Below are 21,131 nucleotides of genomic sequence, written 5' to 3' on the forward strand. Positions count from 1 at the left end.
ATGCTGTCGTTTTTTTTTATGATCACAACAGTATACAAACAATAACATAATATATAACATAATAATATAATAGCAATTAGAAACAAACAAGAATAAAATACAAGATAGGTTCGTTTTCGCGTGTGTTTCAGATGAAACGTGCACGAGAACGTCATGAAAGCTTGAAGCGTCTCATGCACGCGTTGGTAACAGGCAAGCTTTCATGACGTTCTCATGCACGTTTCATCTGAAACACACGTGAGAACGGACATTTCTTGTATTTTATTCTTGTTTGTTTCTAATTGCTATCATCATATATTATGTTATTGTTTGTATACTGTTGAACTTGTGAGCATTAAAAAAAAACGACAGCATCAGACATCCACATGGCCAGTTTTATAGCGCGCGCACGTCACGCTTGACCCTTCAAGTGACGTCAAGCGTAAAATCAACCCTCGCATGCACACGCAGATAACTGCTGGTCGGATGCGATTTATTGTTATTTTTCTTACAAACACTCATCGTTTAACTTCAGAAGACATTGATTTATCCATTGGGATCGTATGGATTACTGTAGTTATTGCTGTATTTGCTGTTTGATGCCTAACTCTTAGAAACCCAAATGAGTTTTAATTAGCAGAGATTATTTATTTATCTATGTTCATCTGAGGAAATAAAGTCGTATACATCTCGGATTACATGAGGGTAAAAGACGAGTAAACGGTGAGGATATTTCTGTGAGCACTGTATTTTCAGTGTAACAGTTACAGAATACTAGCTAGACATGTGGGATCCTTCTTAAGATTCATCTGTGGCAAGGAAGAAAAAGAAGAGGAACAAGAGGAGGATGAAGCCAAGCAAGAGAAATGAATGTGCTCTAAATCTGTTTTTTTTTTTTTTAAGTTTTTATTTTTCATTTTTTAAATAAAGGTTTCTGAGGGATTTCAGATTTAGTATGTGTTTTTATTGTACTTACCCTGTAATTACATGAAACAAGAGGAGAACAAGAGCCACTTTAATTTACAGCCCGCACATCCATACTTACCCCATAACTACACGAAACAAGAGGAGAACAAGAGCCACTTTAATTTACAGCCCGCACATCCATACTTACCCCATAACTACACGAAACAAGAGGAGAACAAGAGCCACTTTAATTTACAGCCCGCACATCCATACTTACCCCATAACTACACGGATAATTACCCCTTAATTAAAAAATACTTACAGTATAATTACCCCTTAATTGAAAAATACTTACAGTATAATTACCCATTAATTAAAAAATACTTACAGTATAATTACCCCTTAATTAAAGAATACAGTATAATTACCCCTTAATTAAAAAAATACTTACAGTATAATTACCCCTTAATTAAAAAATACTTACAGTATAAATAATTTATAAATTTTCCTGATAGTTACCCCTTTATTCCCCCAATATTACATATTGTTCCCATATACTTACTTTATAGTTACACTATAATTACAGAAAGTTATGCTGTAAATTCACTTTAATTATACAGTACTTTCCGGGCCGTAATCTAAAGCGTTACCAAACGTTTTTTATCAAACAAACACAATGATTTATCTTTCATCCACCCGTGATTTTTTTATTACTTGGCCTGCCCGGTCAGTGGATAAGCACGAACTGCACATGCATGCACACACGCGAGATAAACGAGTCAATGGGCGGGGCTACAGAATCAGCGTACACATAGAGGAGGCGTTTCACCGTTCTAATACATCATTGATTTGAGAGCCTCGTTTTCTGGGCTTGGTGTCTACAAAAGCTTTTCTTTTACTAACAAGGAAGTTTTCAGCTCTACAGAATATTATTATATTACCATGACCTTTTATATACCAAAGGCTCAAGGGAAAGTTGATTTCTCAATTCATCACCCCTTTAAGAATCTTAAATGTCAAAGGGCCAGATTTACAAACAGCTTGCACCAGTGCAAACCCTCTTTTGGTGTCAGGATTTACTAAAGACATACAGTGAAAAAATAGAGATGGAAAGGCGTGGGCAGTTATTTTTGCGGCTGACCTCAATGCAAATGGATTTGTAGGAGTTTCCTTTTCGAACACAAATAATAAATAAATACATTAAAAAATCAGACGCTAATTTGCTCTGCTCTTGGTAGATTGAGTCATAATGGAAATGATCCGGCTGCATTTGTCATCTTTAATTTGCGCATTGTAAGTAGATCAGTACAGAACTTTTCCCTCAGTGTTTTTATGCGATTGTGCCCTCACACTAATTTGCCCTGTTTAGTAAATCTGGCCCAAAATGTCAAATGTCAAATCAATACTAAATGCCTACAAGCAAATGCAAGCATATCTGCACAGGTCATCAATTCATAAATAGTGCCGCGGCAAAGGTTTGGTACCATGACTACAAATTACTGAGCAACTACGCAACTAATTCGTGTTAATGAGCTCATTTGTTTTATATAGTGAAGTCTTAAGCAGGCCACCCTTTTTTTCCGGCATTAATGTCTACATCATATACAGTACAATCATGTCTTATGAGTGGGTGACGTTATCAGCATGTCGTGCCAGAGCTCTCCAGACCTTTCCGTGCATCTTAAACTTGCACATCTTAAATGTGACATAGCCTCCCATGATCGCCCTGCTCCTTCTATTAAGTGCTGAAGTGTCTCTGCTCTAGATGAGCCAGTTATTAGCACATTCTGCCGAACTAATGCATTTTAAATAATACATAAAACATGCTGATTAGTGTATGGAGGAGCTCCCTGAGGATTGCCGGGAAAGGGTTTAGAGGCTTTTCCCTTGGCGGAGGCATGAGACACAAAAGAGGGCTCACCAATTCTATTAGTCACAGCGGCTGCAGTTCAAAGATGCTCCATGCTTCATTCAGTCACTCTTCATTAATTTGACAGCTTTTGAGGCCATTTATAAGCCAGGAATGTGTGCGTGTGTGTGTGTGGTAGGAAGTGTTTCTAAAGATAGAGTGGTTAATTGCCCTTAGGATTGAGACCGGAGCGATGTTTAATTGAAGTGTCTGCTAACGTCACTAAAACCGCACGCGTATAGGGAAAGAGTTTTATCCCCTCAAGCTGCTTCTTACTGACTATATAAGACAAATACACACTTAAGAAAGATATGATGGATGTTTATAGGGAAGCCTGTGTTGTTTTTCCATCTAAAACGATTGCAAGAGCACAGACTGCACGACATGATGGCGCATGACATGTTTTGATCATATCATTAAATGTGTGTACAAACTGTTACGGCTGTGTGAGAAGATTGCTCACTCTTATCAGTGTTTGTCCAGTGGTGTGTAACGTACCTGAGTTTATCTGGGTGGGCTGATTAGTGGAGATAGTGCCACGGATGTGTAAGTCACCGCAGGCCCAGCAGCACAAACCTTTCCAACCGATTATGACGAATATATCAAACGCCACACAAACACACGTGTTGACCATTCCTGGGGCTGTGCTGGTATATGTATATCCAGTTCAGAGGATACAGTATCATTAACCATCTTAAAAGTGCCTTATGGGTAAAGCCCCAAGTTAGTGTTAGGAAGCTTTATGAGCCTTCTTGGTGACAGAACAACAATGGCACCCTAATGGTGTTTAGATATGAAGCATTATTCCAGTATATAACTATATAGCAGTGCTGTCTTTTCTAATTAAGTAATAAACATGAGAAAGTGTCCTAATTCTGTGCAAAAGGCCATAGTCAGGTTTGACACTATATTGAATTTAATGAGGATGAATCCAAAGCTGCGATGGATAGACTTCCAGTCTTTAGAATCTACCTAGATCTTGTAATTTTCAAAAACAGTTTTTGTCTACTGAAAGATTTTTTTATTATTTTTCTTTCCGGAAAGACGTTTGTTAGCTGAACATTGAATGCAATGCAAATCTATCTCTTACAGCCTCATTTTCATTCCAGTCAAAAATTAAATACAGCATTTACCTGACTAAGGTCTATTGTCCACTGTCATGATACAGGGTACAACGGGGCTTTTCACTACTCCTATAATGTGTGATATACAGAAAAATATATATGTTTGTATTGAACATTTATGGAGCAACATATTTTGTGTAAAAAAAAAAAAATCATAAAAGTGGTTTATTTTATTTAAAAATCTTCAAAATGTATGAGGTGATGAGGGGTGCCTTGAGTCTGGTTTCTCCCAAGGTTTATTTTTCTCCATCATGCCCTGATGGAGTTTTGGTTCCTTGCCACTGTCGCCTTTGGCTTGGCTTGCTCAGTTGGGGACACTAAAAATATGATTAAAGTTATTCAACTTATTATACAAATAAAATGTATGAATTAGGTCTTATTTAATTCTATAAACTTAAATAGTGATCTGCCAACATTGTTGCTATATGATAAATTAAAATAAGCTGATAACATCACTGTTTTTCTCTCTCTCCAGAACGACTGTACAGCCAAATCTAATTTTGTCGCAATATTATCCTGTTTGACACTGTGAAGCTGCTTTGACACAATCGTGATTGTAAAAGCGCTATATAAATAAAGTGGATTGATTGATTGATTGAAATACTTCCGCTAAAATATATTTTTAATCATGTTTAAAACAATCACTTTAGCAAAGTTTAAGTTTATTTTTGATGAATAAGTTTATTTAAAGTTTATTTTTGATTAATAAAAGAATACATTTTTGATCAGTAAATATGCTTTCATTAAAATATGTTATTATAGAATTACCCTCACCTAAAGGATTATAAGGTACACCTGTTCAACTTCTCATTAATGCAATCATCTAATCAACCAATCACATGGCAGCTGCTTCAATGCCTTTATGGGTGTGGTCCTGGTCAAGACAATCTCCTGAACTCCAAACTGAATGTCAGAATGGGAAAGAAAGGTGATTTAAGCAATTTTGAGCGTGGCATGGTTCTTGGTACCAGACGGGCCGGTATTTTCACGCACAACCATTTCTAGGGTTTACAAAGAATGGTGTGAAAAGGGAAAAACATCCAGTATGCGGCAGTCCTGTGGGCGAAAATGCCTTGTTGATGCAAGAGGTCAGAGGAGAATGGGCCGACTGATTCAAGCTGATAGAAGAGCAACTTTGACTGAAATAACCACTCGTTAAAACCGAGGTATGCAGCAAAGCATATCTCCATCAACTGCAAGATACTATCCTATCAAAATGGACCAACATTTCTAAAGAATGCTTTCAGCACCTTGTTGAATCAATGCCATGTATAATTAAGGCAGTTCTGAAGGCGATAGGGGGTCAAACAGTATTAGTATGGTGTTCTTAATAATCCTTTAGGTGAGTGTATATCTGAAAAATATAGAAACTAAATTTTAAAAAGTAAAGATACTGAAAGCATTGAAGGAGATCCTGTAATAATGTAATATACATGTACAGTAGTAACTTATAATTTATTTATATTTTAAAATGGTTTCATTATAAATATGGTGATTATCTCTAAGGTGGACACCCAACTTAATATATGAAACTTACCATCTTAATCTAACATGTCATGTCAACAAATGGAAAAGTCAGCCGCTGTCTATTATCATAGTAAATATGGTGCTCTTTGCCCCTAAAGCAGGGGTGCCTTTTACCCCAAATACCATACTTTTACATATTCTTCGATTATTGAAAAATGGTTGCTTTAATTACCTTGAACAAAACTGACAAACATTAACAAGACCTTTGTTTCAAAATTTATTCAATCATTTTAGTGATTTATTTGTATTTGCTACTTAAATCTACAACATTTAAAAAAAAAAAACATAAAATATTAGATCAAATGAGCACAGGATCAACTTTGCGCTGCTGCCTGAGATCACCTCAAAAGATCAGACAAATTTCCACGTGTATCTTGAAATGCGGATGTTTTGGAAAGTGCTGAGGCAAGTTTTTGTGCCATCTAATAGTTTAGAGGAAAATAAAATCAAAGGAGCATTTTACCCCATGGAGCTTTTAGCCCCATTGTACCCTATGAGCCAACAATTTGTTTCATATATGGTGCTTGATATTCAACTGAATGGCCCAATGGGATTTCAGTTTGGGTGGGGTTCCCAGCATGACAGCACAAACATAAAAACCAATATGTCCTGTCAAGACAAAATATCCTGTCAATCATCGGTTGACGCTTTTTATGTCTTATCTAGTTGAAATTCAGATGTCACGCTCAGGGATGGCACACACTAAACTGGAAACACTTTTGTAAAGTCAGAAAGTCTAAATCTGACTGGCTGATATCTGTCTGCCAGGAAACAAAGCTGTGTTCACAAAGACTGTGACAATCTGAACTTGTTTGAGGCACTTAGTTAAATGTTAAAGAGATGATTGTAGAGATTTGGGAAAAGCATAATTTTCTAAGCTTGGCCGACCCTTTTCGAAAATATGAAAGGATTCCATAATTATCTAATTTTATTAGCCATATGTCCCTTTCCATGTATAATGAAAGATCAGGTAAAGTACTATATGCAGCATTTGAGGGTAGATATGAAATTACCAAGGCTGATATAACAGTAAATTGATAGAGTATGGTATTTGGATCGGCTGAATTACTGGTGGGCACTAAAGAGGGAAGAAACATGCTTCAACGTGTGTACCGGGAGCACATGATTGGAATGCCCACTGATGAAGTGCACATCATTGAAGTAATCGGTACTTATTTCTTTTAAATAGATACAAATCTGAGAACAAACTTTACATACATCACACTATCATCACTTTTTAATGCAGATTGTTGTGCCATTGTTTGCTTTAAAGAGATACTACACCGCTTTTTCATATTAAACTGTTATTCCCTTAATTAAATCGAGTTTCGTCTGAGTGCGTGCACTTAATCACTCTGACGCACGGTGACGATCTGATAGCATTTAGCTTAGCCCACTAAGCCCAGTTCATCCATTAGGTACGAAACGATTTGCATCAGAAGGCCTTTATTACCCTTTATTACCCCCAAAGCTGTGTGGATTACTTTTAAAATGGATGGATGCACTTTTTTAGGCTTCAAATTTTGGCCTACCATTAACTGCTATTATAAAACTTGGAAGAGCCAGGACATTTTTAATCTGAAAGAGATTTTTAACTCTGAAAGAAGAATGTCATATATGGCTTGAGGGTGAGTAAATCAGGGGGTAATTTACATTTTTAATCACCTATTCCTTTAAAAAAACATTTTGAAATCGAGATAATGTACGATATAATTGTGAATAATTGTATAATTGTGCGATTTAATATTTGTTCAAACTCTCCCGCAGGTGGAAGTGATGAAAAGCTAAAAAGATTAAAGATTGTTCTTCTATGTAAACATGCGTAGACGGCCATCTTTGACCGGTGTGTCTCCTTATTTCCACTAGCCTTCATCAAACGCAAACGTCTGAACAAATTAATTCAACTTACTGCAGTTTTATCTCTAGATGGTTTACGTTTTATTTTATTTTTTTGTATTGTGGATCACAGAACGTGTAGAATTTCATTTGAATCCTTCAGTTTTTGAGCTAAATGGAAAGTTTACCCCAAAATTCTGTTATTTACATCCTCATGTTGCTCCCAACATGTATGAAAATAAAAGAATATATTCAAAGAAAAAAAGTGTTTTTTTGGTCGATATATATGAAAGCCACTAAGGGTTTGTTTTGGACCGCTTTCAATTTCATTATGGAAATATCTCATTTAGTGGTCAGCAGAAGAAGAAATTCATTGAGGGTTGGAACAACATGAGGGTCATTAAATCATAGAATACATTTTTTTGTTTTTTTTTGTACAATCCCTTTAATAACTCTTATATATCCTAACATATATCCTAATCTCAGTTAGGTTGCTTGCCATTATTTTACCTGTGCCATTATTAATAAATAGCACCTGTACTTTAATACTTTTATACTTTAATATCAATACTTAATTTTTTGTTTTTTTTTGAGCAACTTTAAAAGGGCTAGGAAAAAACATCCATATAAAATCTGACGCGCTCGAGTCTATTTCCATAATGGTATCTGTACTTTTACTTGAGTATGACGATTGGATACTTTATACAACACTGCTCGCAACAAACTTTCTAGTTACTTAGCAACTTGAGAAAGGCAGGAAGTACACGTGGTGGAATTGTTGTAATTTATGTCAATGATCACACTTTTAGACGCCAATTTCAGAAATATCCTTGTTGCTTGGTTGACACGTCAGTCATATTTTTGTCTCTACTAAAAATATCAGTGAAAGTAAGTGACCCCATGGTTCTGTGTGAGAAAAGGTTAATTAAAGCAGTCTGCAAATGTCAGTCACACTTACACAGTTTAAATGACTTCATTCAGACTTTATTATATTTTTATCTGACCTACTAAGATACTAAGTCCTGCTAAAGAAAGAGACAGATTTTAACAGTTGTCTCTTTTTCTCTGTTACAGCGAGGCCACACGCTGAGCTCTTTTACATGGAAATAGTGCCAGTGCTGATAAACAGCTTTTGATCTTTCATTTTTGGTGCTTCAAAAGGGTTTGTCTGTCTGTCTCTGTGTCAGAGAAATAGGAAATCAAAGTAAATTTGCCCTCCGCTGCAAAAGCAGGATGTCTGTCCCCAGTAACCACTCCATTTAAAAACTATGAGCAAAATGTTTTCCTGTGACCTTATGGCTGTAGATATGTGCGTGTTTGTGCATTATAGCTAGGGGTGTAACGATTCATCTACTACACCGATGTATCGATTTATATTCCTATGATCCAACTACATCGATCTGTGCTCAGCAAGTTGGCCTTCCGGACGACATATATTGATCTAATATCGTTTTAAAAGGTAATCAATCGATTGTATCGATAATAGGAAATAACACATTTGATGTAAGCACATCAGAATTTATATGGATGTTTTTTCTTAGCCCTTTTAATGATAAAGGCGTTAAACGTTACTCAGTCTGCCTATATGTGACGTCAGCCACGTGCCAGCAGCAGCGCAAAGAAAACAAAACATACTACGGACAGGATTTGTCATGACAGCGGATGACAGAGGAGAAGCTAACAAGCGAGAAATTATCAAGCCACTATTGCGGTCTAGTGTGTGGAAACACTTTGCTTTAGAAAAGACGGAGATGTTCTAAATATGTCGCTTGCTGTTTGTAGTAGTAGCCGGTTCAGCCACTGCTCATTCAACCTGAAGAGATGTTGTTTGCTCTTTACTTTTGATATTAATATTATATTTTATTATTTTTTTTGTTGAAAAACAACAGCAAAAGTAGCAGGTAAACCTACTGTTAATTCAACCTGAAGAGATGTTAGTTGCACTTTATTTTTGATATTAATATTGTAATATTTTTATTTTGAAAAACAAGCAGAAGTAGCAGTAGTAGTATGTTGGTTGCACTTACTGTACTTCTATTGAAAATGAGAGCAGAAAAGGTTAACTTCATGTTAATTCAACCTAAACTGTTGGGTTCACTTTATTCAAACAATAAAATGTGAACACATTTCCAATTAAATGTATACATGTTTGTATATATCCAATGATACCTGGTTCCCTTAAAAGACACAACAGGAAGCTAGGAAACTTTACCTGTACATATTTATTTCAGTTACACTGATTTAAATTTTTAGCTAAAAAGTTACTGAATCGATTTCAAGTCACTGAATCATTTCGGATTGTATCGTTCTAAATGAACCAATATTGTCCTAGAATCATATCGACGACCTCAAATCGTGATACGAATCGAATCGTTGTTAAAATGAATCATCACACTCCTAATTATAGTGGATTATTTGACTTGTGCATGGTTCCTTTTCTCAGCAAGTCTTTCAGCGCAAGGAGGCGGAAACACAAAAGTCACAAAGAATGCTTTTTTACATTATCGCATCCTCTCACCTTTTCATTTTCTTCTCTCTCATACTCTTTCTCTCTATGTGTGGCTAGAGATTATTCAAAAACAATGCCACTGTCACTCTCAACAGCACTCTCAAAAAAAAAAAAAAAAAAAAAAAAAAAATGTTTTCCCACAGTTCCCACAAGTGTCTTGGATAAAAGTGTCTGCTAAAGGACAATGCAATAAATAATTTTTTTTTTTCTATTTCTCCTAAATACTTTTCTATGAGAAATAAAGTGGCTCTTTTGCAGTTGTTCATAAACTATTTTTGATGTAACATGTCTAAGGTCTGTTGCATTATTTTTCTGTTACCACTGTGGAGCTGCTTTGAAACAATCTCCATTGTAAAAAGCTCTATATAAATGAAGGTGACTAAGGTCTGTTTTGTTTGCCCATCTGAAATCCCACTAATGTATTCATGTGCCAAAAAATTTGAAGGTTCAATCCCATTTATGTAGTATTTCAATGTCCCCTGTCTTAATATAATGAATAAAATATTAAAGTGTCATGAAACCCCTGTTTAAGCCTGGTCCTTCACACCTCAGAGTTGCAAAAAGTCAACGGAAAAGAACAGAATAGAATTTGGAAAGGCTCACATCTGCCTATACAAGGTCCCACAGCTAACAGTGGATGTCAGAGCACAAACCAAGCCATGAAGTCCAATGAACTGTCTGTAGACCTCTGAGACAAGATTGTATCGATGCACAGTTCTGGGAAAGGGAAAATGTCTGCAGCATTGAAGGTCCCAATGAGCACAGTGGCCTCCATCATCCATAAAAAAAAGTTTGGAACCACCAGAACTCTTCCTAGAGCTGACCGCCCAACTGAGCGATCAGGGGAGAAGGACCTTAGTCAGGGAGGTGACCAAGAACCAGATGGTCACTCTGACAGAGCTCCAGTGTTTCTCTGAGGAGAAACACTAACCTTTCAGAAGAACAACAATCTCTGCAGCACTCCACCAATGAGGCTTGTATGTTAGAGTGGCCAGACAGAAGCCACTCCTCAGTAAAAGGCACATGACAGCCCGCCTGGAGTTTGCCAAAAGGCACTTGAAGGTCTCTCAGACCATGAGAAATGAAATGATCTGGTCTGATGAAACAAAGATTTAACTCTCTGGCCTGAATGGCAAGCGTCATGTCTGGAGAAAACCAGGCACCACTCATCACCTGGCCGATACCATCCCAACAGTGAAGCATGGTGGTGGAAGCATCATGCTGTGGGGATGTCCTTAAGCGGCAGGAACTGCGAGACTAGTCAGGATTAAGGGAAAGATGAATGCAGCAATGTACAGAGACATTCTTGATTAAAACCAGCTCCAGAGCTCTCTGGAACCCAGACTGTTTCCAGAGAGATATGAAAATGGCTGTACACTGACACTCATCTAACCTGAGGGAGCTTGAGAGGTCCTGTAAAGAAGAATGGGAGAAACTGCCCAAAAATAGGCATGCCAAGCGTGTAGCATCATACTCAAAAAAACTTGAGGCTGTAATTGTTGCCAAAGGTGCTTCAACAAAGTATTGAGCAAAGGCTGTTAATACTTATGTAATGTGATTTTTGTTGTAGTTTATTTTTAATACATTTGCAAAGAATTCAATCAAACTTTTTTCACGAATGTCACGAAAATGTAAGTAAAAGGTGAAGCGTTGTGACTTTATGGATGATCTGTATATGAAATATGTCAATACAAATATTGAAACGTACTCTGTATCTGATCGATATGATCGATGTAGTGAGCATTGTTAAACTACTCATGGCAGAAACACTCTCATGTGAGTGTTATTATCTATTTTAATTTCTATTAGGAAATACTCCAGTTCTTAATTTTCTCATTTCTCAAATAACAATTTTAGTAGCAAAATATCAGAACATATTCAGACAGTGACAGAAAAACATCAAAATGTTTACATTAATGTTTTCATGAAATTATGTGATGTCACCTTTGACCTGAATGGCTCAGGGAATCCTCCGTGTGGTATTCCAATGTGTCCCTGCAGGAACTCCACAACAGAGAGAGGGAAGGAGAGCTCGTCTGCCCTCTTTTCCACCTCAGCCCGAGAGAGAGAGTTCTGCACCATAAACTGAGCCAGATCACCCACAATCTTAGAAGAGGGGGTCACCTGAAGAAACAAAGTGAGATAGAGACACAGGATTTATACAAAATAGAGCCATTCCTTTCTGGACACTTTTAAAACAAATTCACATTTCAATAGGAAGTGTACTGCAAACTGAACATCCACACGCTGAAAATGCTCCCCTCAGCTAGAAACGCTTACCCATGATTCTACTGACAAATCAAGCATAATAATCGATTCACATTACAATGACCAAACAGAAACTTTAAGAAAATAAACTAAAAAAAGTTGGATCAAAACAAGGATTTTCTTTCTACTTTCTACCCAATAATGAAAGTTCTGCCATCATTTACTCATGTTGTTCTAAACCTGTATGGCATACATTTTTCCATAAAGAACATAAAAGAAGAGTTTGAAGAATATACTGGTCATTGGATTCAATGAGATCTGCAACAAAGTAAAAGGTAACAATTTACAATGCGGTGCACTAATATAATTTAATTAATACTTAAATAATGCAGTTAATGTTTGACTCATGAAGAATTAACACTTTCATTGATGATTTCTGCATCAGCAACTAATGAAGATTCTATTAATAGATTAAGTAATATATGAATTTATTAATATTGTTATTAAGGGGGGGGGGGTGTTCAGTCAATCTCATGTCAATCTTGAGTACCTATAGATTAGTATTGCATCCTTCATATCTCCGAAAAGTCTTTAGTTTTATTATATTTATAAAAGAAATATAGGCTGTACCGAGTCTTTCTGGAAAAAAAACGAGCGCCTGGAGGCGTATCGTGTGGGCGGAGCTAAAGAATGACGAATGCGCAAAGCGGTGACGTCCTCAAGCGTGGTGAAGCACATGGCTATCGATCTCAGCTAATAGATATATGATCCAGAATCACATTCGGAGGCTGAAATAAATTGAACAGGAGAAACAGCAACAGCAGGACACCCGTCTCTGTGGTATGTACTGTATGTAGTGGCCTGTCAACATTTTTGTGGGTTTACTCGCAGTTTATGAGGACAGTTTGAGTTTATGGACTATTGTATGCGACTAAACCTTAGCAGTAGCAAGCAAAACGGTTTTGCACGTCAGACTAGTGTAACGTTAAGCATAGAACAACAATGGAGTAACAGTAAGCGCATTTGAATGACGAAGCACGCGATCGTGTCGTTTACTGATGTTTACTCACGCGACGATAGCAACAGCACAGACATTTGAAGCAGTTTTACTCACCGGCTGCTTCCAAAGCAGGACCGAACCTTTATTGCTGGGACCGCTCCTTCAAAAACACACTTCTTTCGTATGATTTGGTGAAGTCCTGTGACAGCAGTGACTGTGGAAATCCACTTTGCGATGCGACTGAAGCGATGTTGTGAAGCTTCCCGTCATTTCTGCGTTCAAATCGGTTGAAATGCAGCGCTGCCTTCCCGGAATGCTGTGCTGAAGCGTTGAAGTCGCTTGATGTCACCCATAGGAATAAAGTGGAGTGCGGTGCGTCATAAGTGTTCATGGACGACTGGATCTGCAGCTAAGAGTGTTTACGGGCGTGCATTTCCTCTCTCGCTCTAGTCACACGCGCGTGCACCCTACCAGGAGAAGAGCCCGTACGGCCCATACAAGGACCTTCCGCTCTATTAACGTCAAGTAGACCCATACTCGAAAAAAACTCTCCGAAACTTGTGAGAAACCGGAAGGAGTATTTTTGACACAGACATACTCCATCAAACGTCCAACATTAGTTTTTGAAACCTTGTCCATGTTTAGGATGGGAATCCAAGTCTTTAACAGCGTAAAAAGCTCAGTATGCATGAAACAGCATTCCCCCCCCCCCCCTTTAAATTACAACATTATGTATTATTTCCTAAATAACATATATTAACTGATAATGTAAATTAATGTGTTAATTACCACAATGGGTCAACGCCATGCATTTGAACTTCCAGTCCTCTGCTTTAATGAATCATTAGTTAACGATTTGCAAAGGTATCATTATGTTATGACTTTACTTGTTGAGGCACATGACATGACTATTAATTAACTGTTAAGTAATATGCCAATGTGGTTATGGCTTTTGAATTAAAGGTGTGTAAGTGTTATTTCCAAACTGTTTTACAAAACGGACTCAGGCAGAGTGCAATAAAAAACTTGTAGCCAATCAGCAGGTAAGGGGCGTGTCTACTATTGATCGTGAGAAGAGAGCACTCAGTGCAAGTCATTATTCAAAACACATGACACATAATGGACATTAGCCGAGAACTAATATATGCTGGCTTTTGCTTGAATATGCCATCACAGATTCTGCCATAGTCGTTGCCTGGGTTACGTAGGTGTGGGGCGGAGCTATCAAAATAGGGCTGAGACCCTTTTGGGGGTAGGGGCGTGTTTGTTTTGGTGATTTTAAATAACAACAACAGTTACCAGATAACACTTACCCCACCTTTAATTATGAATTAGTTAATAGTCATGTGCCTCAGCAAGTAAAGTCATAACATAATGAAATCTTTGGAAATCGTTAGCTAATGATTAATTAAAGCAGACAACTAGAAGTGGAAATGCATGGCTTCAAGCACTGAGGTAATTAACAGGAATTTACACTATGAGTTAATATATAATGTGTTATTAGGGAATGAATACAATATGACACGTTTAAGTTAATGATTACTTAATCTATTAATCATATAGAATTTTAATGATTTGCTGATGCAACAATCATGAGTCATACATTAACTCGTGATTATCTGTGCATTAGCCAAACATGAATTAATCCATATTAGTGCACCCTTATTGTAAAGTTTTACCAAAGAAAGATTAGTTTACAAATGACCAATTATATGTACAACTATTCAGATTCATAATGGTCATTCTTTTTAGGATATTCTAAAACTTCATCTATTGTTCCACGAAGGAAAGGAAGTCATATGAGTTTGAAACGACATAAGGTCGAGTGATTTTCGTTTTTTTGGGTGAGCTATTCCTTTAAATGTGATTTTAAAATAATTCGAGAAAGATACTTCAAATCTATGTTATCCTCAAAAGGTCATTCAGATTAAGACAATAAAGTGACTGTATGAAGAGTGTGTGATTCAGGAGAGAAATAGAAAATCACCAAAGAAACCAAAAGAACAAAACAAGAGGGTGAGAGAACTGCATAGAAATTAGAGATCCATGAGGATTTGAGAAGAGGAAAGAGATTAAGGAGAAGAATAAGACGTTAAATGTCACCACGTTTCTTTCAAGTTGTCTACAATGCGTAATGAATCTCTTGTTTACATAATGCCTACACTCGGTTTATTATAATGAGAGTTATAAATGTTTGTGATAACTGGTGTTTTGAGCGGTGAGTGGATTCTAATGTAATCACCTCTGGACACTGTTCTCAAGAAATCAACACATTGTAAATAGAAACCTTTGAAAGCGCAAACACAGATATGCATAGGGTCAATATGCTATTATGGCAGAGAAAACTGATCCTAGACCAACAGATATGGGCAGCTTTTCCCTCTAAAAGCAATCAGAAGCATGCAGAGGTTTTGAGTGAGAAAATAGTCCATGGCCAGGGGAAGGCTAAGCCTTATTTGCCGCCTATGATTATTTATCTTAATCTTATCTTAAAACATTGTTTTTATTCTATTCACTGATTACTTTCTTTATGAATGGATTTTGTAGTTCTCATGACTGTTGGATGAAAAAGAAGCACATTAAGCTAATCTTATTTCTCAAATTATTTTTTTATCCCATGGATTGTAAAATGTTGTAATTTGATAGCAGTCATTTATCCACCCTATTTTGCCAAGGACCACACAAATATTTCTGAACCTCGGCACTGAGGTACAGTATCAAATATTTTGACATGTGCCATAGTAGTGGTTATAATTTAACATGGCGTTCAAGTTATTCCAAAGGATATGATATTCATGGTATATAAAAAACAACAACTTGTGAGCACTCTGGGCTGGATGGTTGGGAGTAGGTAAAAAAAGGCACTAAATAAATGTGAGTGACATTTAGGATTAAGTTTCATAATATACTTCTAGAGAAAGGTTACGCAAGGTTAATATCCTTGTTTAAATACAAAGCCACAGACATGACATGTACAAAGACTTTTTGAGAGCAAAGGGTTTAGCAACAATCCTGAGTGACTCCAACACTGCTGGAATTGTAGTGGATGACACAGTGGAGACCTCCATACCCTAATGTGACCCATTATAAAACTTCTTATGCATATAAATGTCAACATTCAGCTTCTTTGACAAATGTTAAAATGCTGGCACTCAGATATCTCAGCCAGGGAATACTGTTCATAGAAAAATGACTCTCCGTAACAGGAAAACTTAACTGTCTGGATAATCAAATGTGATTTCACTAAATTAAGCGTGAACGTTTCCTTCATCCTGCCACAGTCACTGGAAGTCAAGATGCTGGAGCTCATGTTAAATCAAATCCTAAAGACTCATGGGAGCTGGAGTGCTCTGCTTTATGAGACCTTTGTGTTCAGAATAGCGTACAATTCTACAGAATAGCAAATGTTATGACTATTCTCATAAAAGGCTCATAAGAGTTTTTTTCTTCAAATAAATGAACCTCCACCAATGAGCAAATAAATATATTTCTTTTATCAGACTGCATTAATCACTCAATAAAGAAAGTGCTACGTTTAGTTGAATTAAACTCTTAGAAATGGGAATAATGACCTACTCAGATTGTGAAATATACAATAATGTACACTACATTCAGAAGTTTGGGCTCTGTAAGATTGGGGTCAGCATGAAACATTTATTATTATTATCAATGCTGAAAACAGTTATGCTGTTTTAAACTTAGATACATTTTTTTTCAGGATTCTTTGATGATTTGTTCCAAAGCATTTATTTATCAAATACATCTTTTAACATTATAAATGTCTTTATTTTGATCTATTAAATGCATCCTTGCTGATTAAAAGTATACACTTAAAAAATGTATAATAAAAATCAAATATAAAATAAAAAGGCACTGTGAGCTACTCTGCTGTGAGATATAGTGCCTCCTTCATCCTCCATAGTACACCTGTTATATTTCCCATCTTCATCTCTCCCTACAGTCCCATCTGATTGTTTATTCATACGTATTCATACATAAATGAAAACAACTGATTTTGAAGGTCTCCTCTCTGATTTTTATTTATTTATTCATCATTTATATTTTACAATGGATTCTGTCAACTTAACACTATCCATCTTAGTATAACCATGATGATATGTACCCTTTACTTGCATCAAAACTGGCTGGGAAACAGGTGACTAAAACAGTTAAACAATACTTAAAAAAGAATAACAACTGCATATCACATACCGTACATAATAATTATAATAATAGGCAGTAGTCTATACTGTCAAGTACAGAGCTGTCAATACCATATACACGATCTGAAAATCCAGAATATTGACTGATCAATTTGAAGAATTACAAAAAAAGGGAGAAAAATTTACATTTTGGTCCTCGTTCCCCAATCTTTACTATTTGGCAACATTTTTGGGCCGATGCTCAACAGGATTTTTTGAAGCCAGAAGAAAGCATAAGGTAAAAAGATTCAAATTATGAGGAAGCCGCCCTTAATTATTGAAAAATCCTTAAACTTCTGCCTCTAGTTTGAATAGAGAGAGAAATCAATGGGTTGTTAATTAAGTAGAGGATTTGTTAAGTACCCAGACACAATGCAAAACTCGGTCAGGCCAAGTCACTGTGATGGAGGCTGTCGGGGAAAGTGTTATAAGATGAGACTGAGACGGGATTAAGAGGGGATCAAACACACACACAGTAATCCTCACGCCCGTCAGTGTCTCCTCTTACTGCTTTTCTGACGTACAGTAATCCCTTCTGTGTACATCTCAGTCGCTCTCTGCTTCTGTCTCTCAGTCTATGCTTCCACACACGCACACGTACACACACACAAACACGCACAAGCGCGCACACACACACACACACACACACACACACACACACACACACACACACACACACACACACACACACACACACACACACACACACACACACACACACACACACACACACACATACACACTTTTGTTTGTTTTTGCGAAATGTGGGAACATTCCATAGGCATAATGGTTTTTAGACTGTACAAACCGTATTTTCTATCCCCTTACACTGCCCCTGCCCCTAAACCTACCCTTCACAGGAAACATTCTGCATTTTTACTTTTTCAAAAAACAAAACTAAAAAAAACCTAAAAACACATATACTGCATGATTTAGTACAAGCATTTTGAAAAGTGAGGACATGGCCAATGTCCTCATATTTCACCCTCTCCTTGTAATACCTGTGTCATACCCATGTCATTATACACATTTGTGTCCTCATATTTAAAAACAAAACACGCACACGCACACGCACACGCACACGCACACGCACACGCACACGCACACGCACACGCACACGCACACACACACACACACACACACACACACACACACACACACACACACACACACTTTTGATTTTCACACTCTACAAACTGTATATTCTATCCACTAACATTAACCCTACCCCTAAACATACCCATTTCCAAAACCATTATTTCTAAACTGTTTTGTTTATGGGGAATACAAATGTCCCCAAAAGGACAAGTTTTTCAGATACTGCCATCTATTACTGCCATCATAACGTAACACACACAGAGGTCTAGAAGTGTTTACTCTCTCTGTGTTATTGTGCAGGGTATCTCTGGCTAACTGACAGGATACATCTGTTTGGCCATCGGCATGGACAGAGAGCGCATTGAACTCAAGAGAACGGTTTGTGTCTGTCAGTGCTTGCTGCTGCTTCAAAAGAAACAGAATTAGTGGAGTGTTTGTGTGTTGGAGTGTATCCCAGGCTAGCAAGGATGTGCAAGACATGAAGGTTGTGTTCAGAATGGAAAACTAGCATAATGCTTACTGTGCACCATATACCCTATGCTTCCTACTATGCAAATGATTTTAAATAGATGTAAAAAAATAAAAGAATAAAAAATATTTGATCAAACATTCTGAAAGAATGGCAAATGTAAAATATAATGGATATTACAATTTAAATCAGTTCTCTATTTTAATGTTTTCAATTTATTCCTGTGATGGCAAAGCTGAAATCATTCTAATTTGATCCTCAAAAAACATTTCCTTAATATCAATTTTGAAAACAATAGTGCTACAAAATATCTTTGTGGAAACAGTAATACATTTCATTTAGTTTTATCAGGATTCTTTAGTGAATATAAAGTTTGAAAGAGCAGCTTATTTGAAAATTTAACAAGTGCCACTTTTCAATCGTTGGGTCGAATGGTTCTAAGAATGGAAAGGAATAGTTGCAGTTATATTTCCACTCGAGCTTGGTTTGGCACGTAATGATGATTACAAACCGCTCTCTGCTCGGGATTCTCAGCACGCTTAGATAATAGTGCTGGTAAAATGTGTGTAGTGACGTTGCACTCTGTTGCCTGGCTTTTAAGAGAAGCTTTTATTGACACCAGGCCCAGAAATCGCTCAATCTCAGAATATGTCGACCACTCAGATCATAGAATGCAGAAACGCTGCCTCTACAGAATAATAAGCACGTCAAATTCAGTAGCCCTGCCCACCGACTCGTGGAGCTAATGAGTGGTTGAACTTTATTTTTAATCATTCACACACACTGTTTTCTCCAGAACAACTTTACAGCCAAATCAAATTTTGTTGCAATATTGTCTTGTTTGACTCTGTGAAGCTGCTTTGAAACAATCGTCATTGTAAAGCGCTATATAAATAAAGTTGATTGATTGATTGAATAAAGTTCCAGCTCATGTGCGTAAGATATTGCACGTTTGCTTGCTTTATTTTGGCGTGGAATCATTTGTAAACAATACACAGGTTGAGCTGTATTTGCAGACATATTGAGATTAAAAGACAATGCTGTGCCTTCTATATTGGATCTGACAGAAATTGTGCAACACACATATGTGAGTAAAATTATTATTTTTTAAATATGGGATAGCATTGCAGTGTTACAGATCGTTTTGATTATGTGTACGTGTCTAACAGAACATACCGTAGCACGCTGTCACAGGCTGGAGAATCCTTTATTTGTTGGTTCATTGCGATTCGGGATCAAACTCATACATGTATGGGCCAGGGCTCGCAAAGCACTGTCTCAGGGCTATGCGTTTTCCAGACGGGCGACCAAAACGCAAGCCCGTCGGCAGGCCAGTGAATATTAAAAAGTGAAAAAATATTCCTTTCTTGATCTGCGTTGTTCACTCTCGTCCACTCTCATTTTGTGTGTGTGTGTGCGGTTCGTATTTATATCCACCGATCGGGCGGGCCAAGTAATGCAAGCTCGGGTGGATGAGAAATAAATCATTGTGTTTGTTTGATAAATACGTTTTGCGAGCCCTGTGAGAGAATCATTCCGGTTGTCACTTTCAAAACAATCCCTCATGTGAACTGACAGGGGAGCTGAAGCTCATTAAATATGCAAATCTTATCCAATCCTAGCAGTGGGCGTTTACTTTCAAGTCTCCAGTGCGGCACGCCCATCAAAACCCAGCGTTCAGGAGAGAGCCTCAAAACCAGTGTAGAAAATAGCCTATTACTTATTAGTCATGATGTTTTTGAATGTAAAAACCACAACACGTCATTAGCTGACCTCAGACAACAGTATACATTTAAAAAAGCTTATAACACCTTTAAAACAAACCTCTGGTCCATTACGAGCTCATATCATCTATAAACTCTAGCATTACCAAGGCAATGACTAATGCATTACAGAGTAATTGTATTACAGTGACCCAACAATTGAAAAGTGCCCAACAGTGGAAATCACAACCATGTCCGTACGGGCTGGGCTGGATCAGCACGGAATGGAACGGTTAAGCAGTGAGAATGACTTGGCCTGATGGTGGAAAAGTGGCTAATGTAAAGTCTTCAGTGTCACTTTACTTTTGATCACTTTAGTGCATGCTTAAAAATAAAATTGAAAAAAAAAATAATATGGTATAAAAGTATTAATTTCTTTAAAAATAAGCTTGGCAAATAACAAAATCTTTGCCTCAACTGTTGGCTAAGGTTATCACTCCTGGTTCATTGATTTTAAACCGCACATTCTGGCAAATGTAGTAGGTAATGCAGATATTTCCATGCATAAAGGCAATTCATATACTGTACAAAGTATAAATAATGCATAAGCCTACTACTTTCTTTTAAAAATAGAATGTGGCATGCTATTCTGAACATACCC

General features: G+C 37.0%; 1 protein-coding gene across 1 annotated transcript in view; it reads right to left on the reverse strand.

Moving 5' to 3' along the window:
- The window catches only part of pcxb (pyruvate carboxylase b), a 316,419-nt gene that overhangs the window by 19,857 nt on the left and 275,431 nt on the right, over nucleotides 1-21,131 (reverse strand). The window contains 1 exon segment of the mRNA XM_067435536.1: nucleotides 11,735-11,914. Within this exon segment, the coding sequence (XP_067291637.1) occupies nucleotides 11,735-11,914 (180 nt within the window).

The sequence above is a fragment of the Pseudorasbora parva genome, chromosome 1, assembly GCF_024679245.1.
Source record: "Pseudorasbora parva isolate DD20220531a chromosome 1, ASM2467924v1, whole genome shotgun sequence".
Lineage (NCBI taxonomy): Eukaryota > Metazoa > Chordata > Actinopteri > Cypriniformes > Gobionidae > Pseudorasbora > Pseudorasbora parva.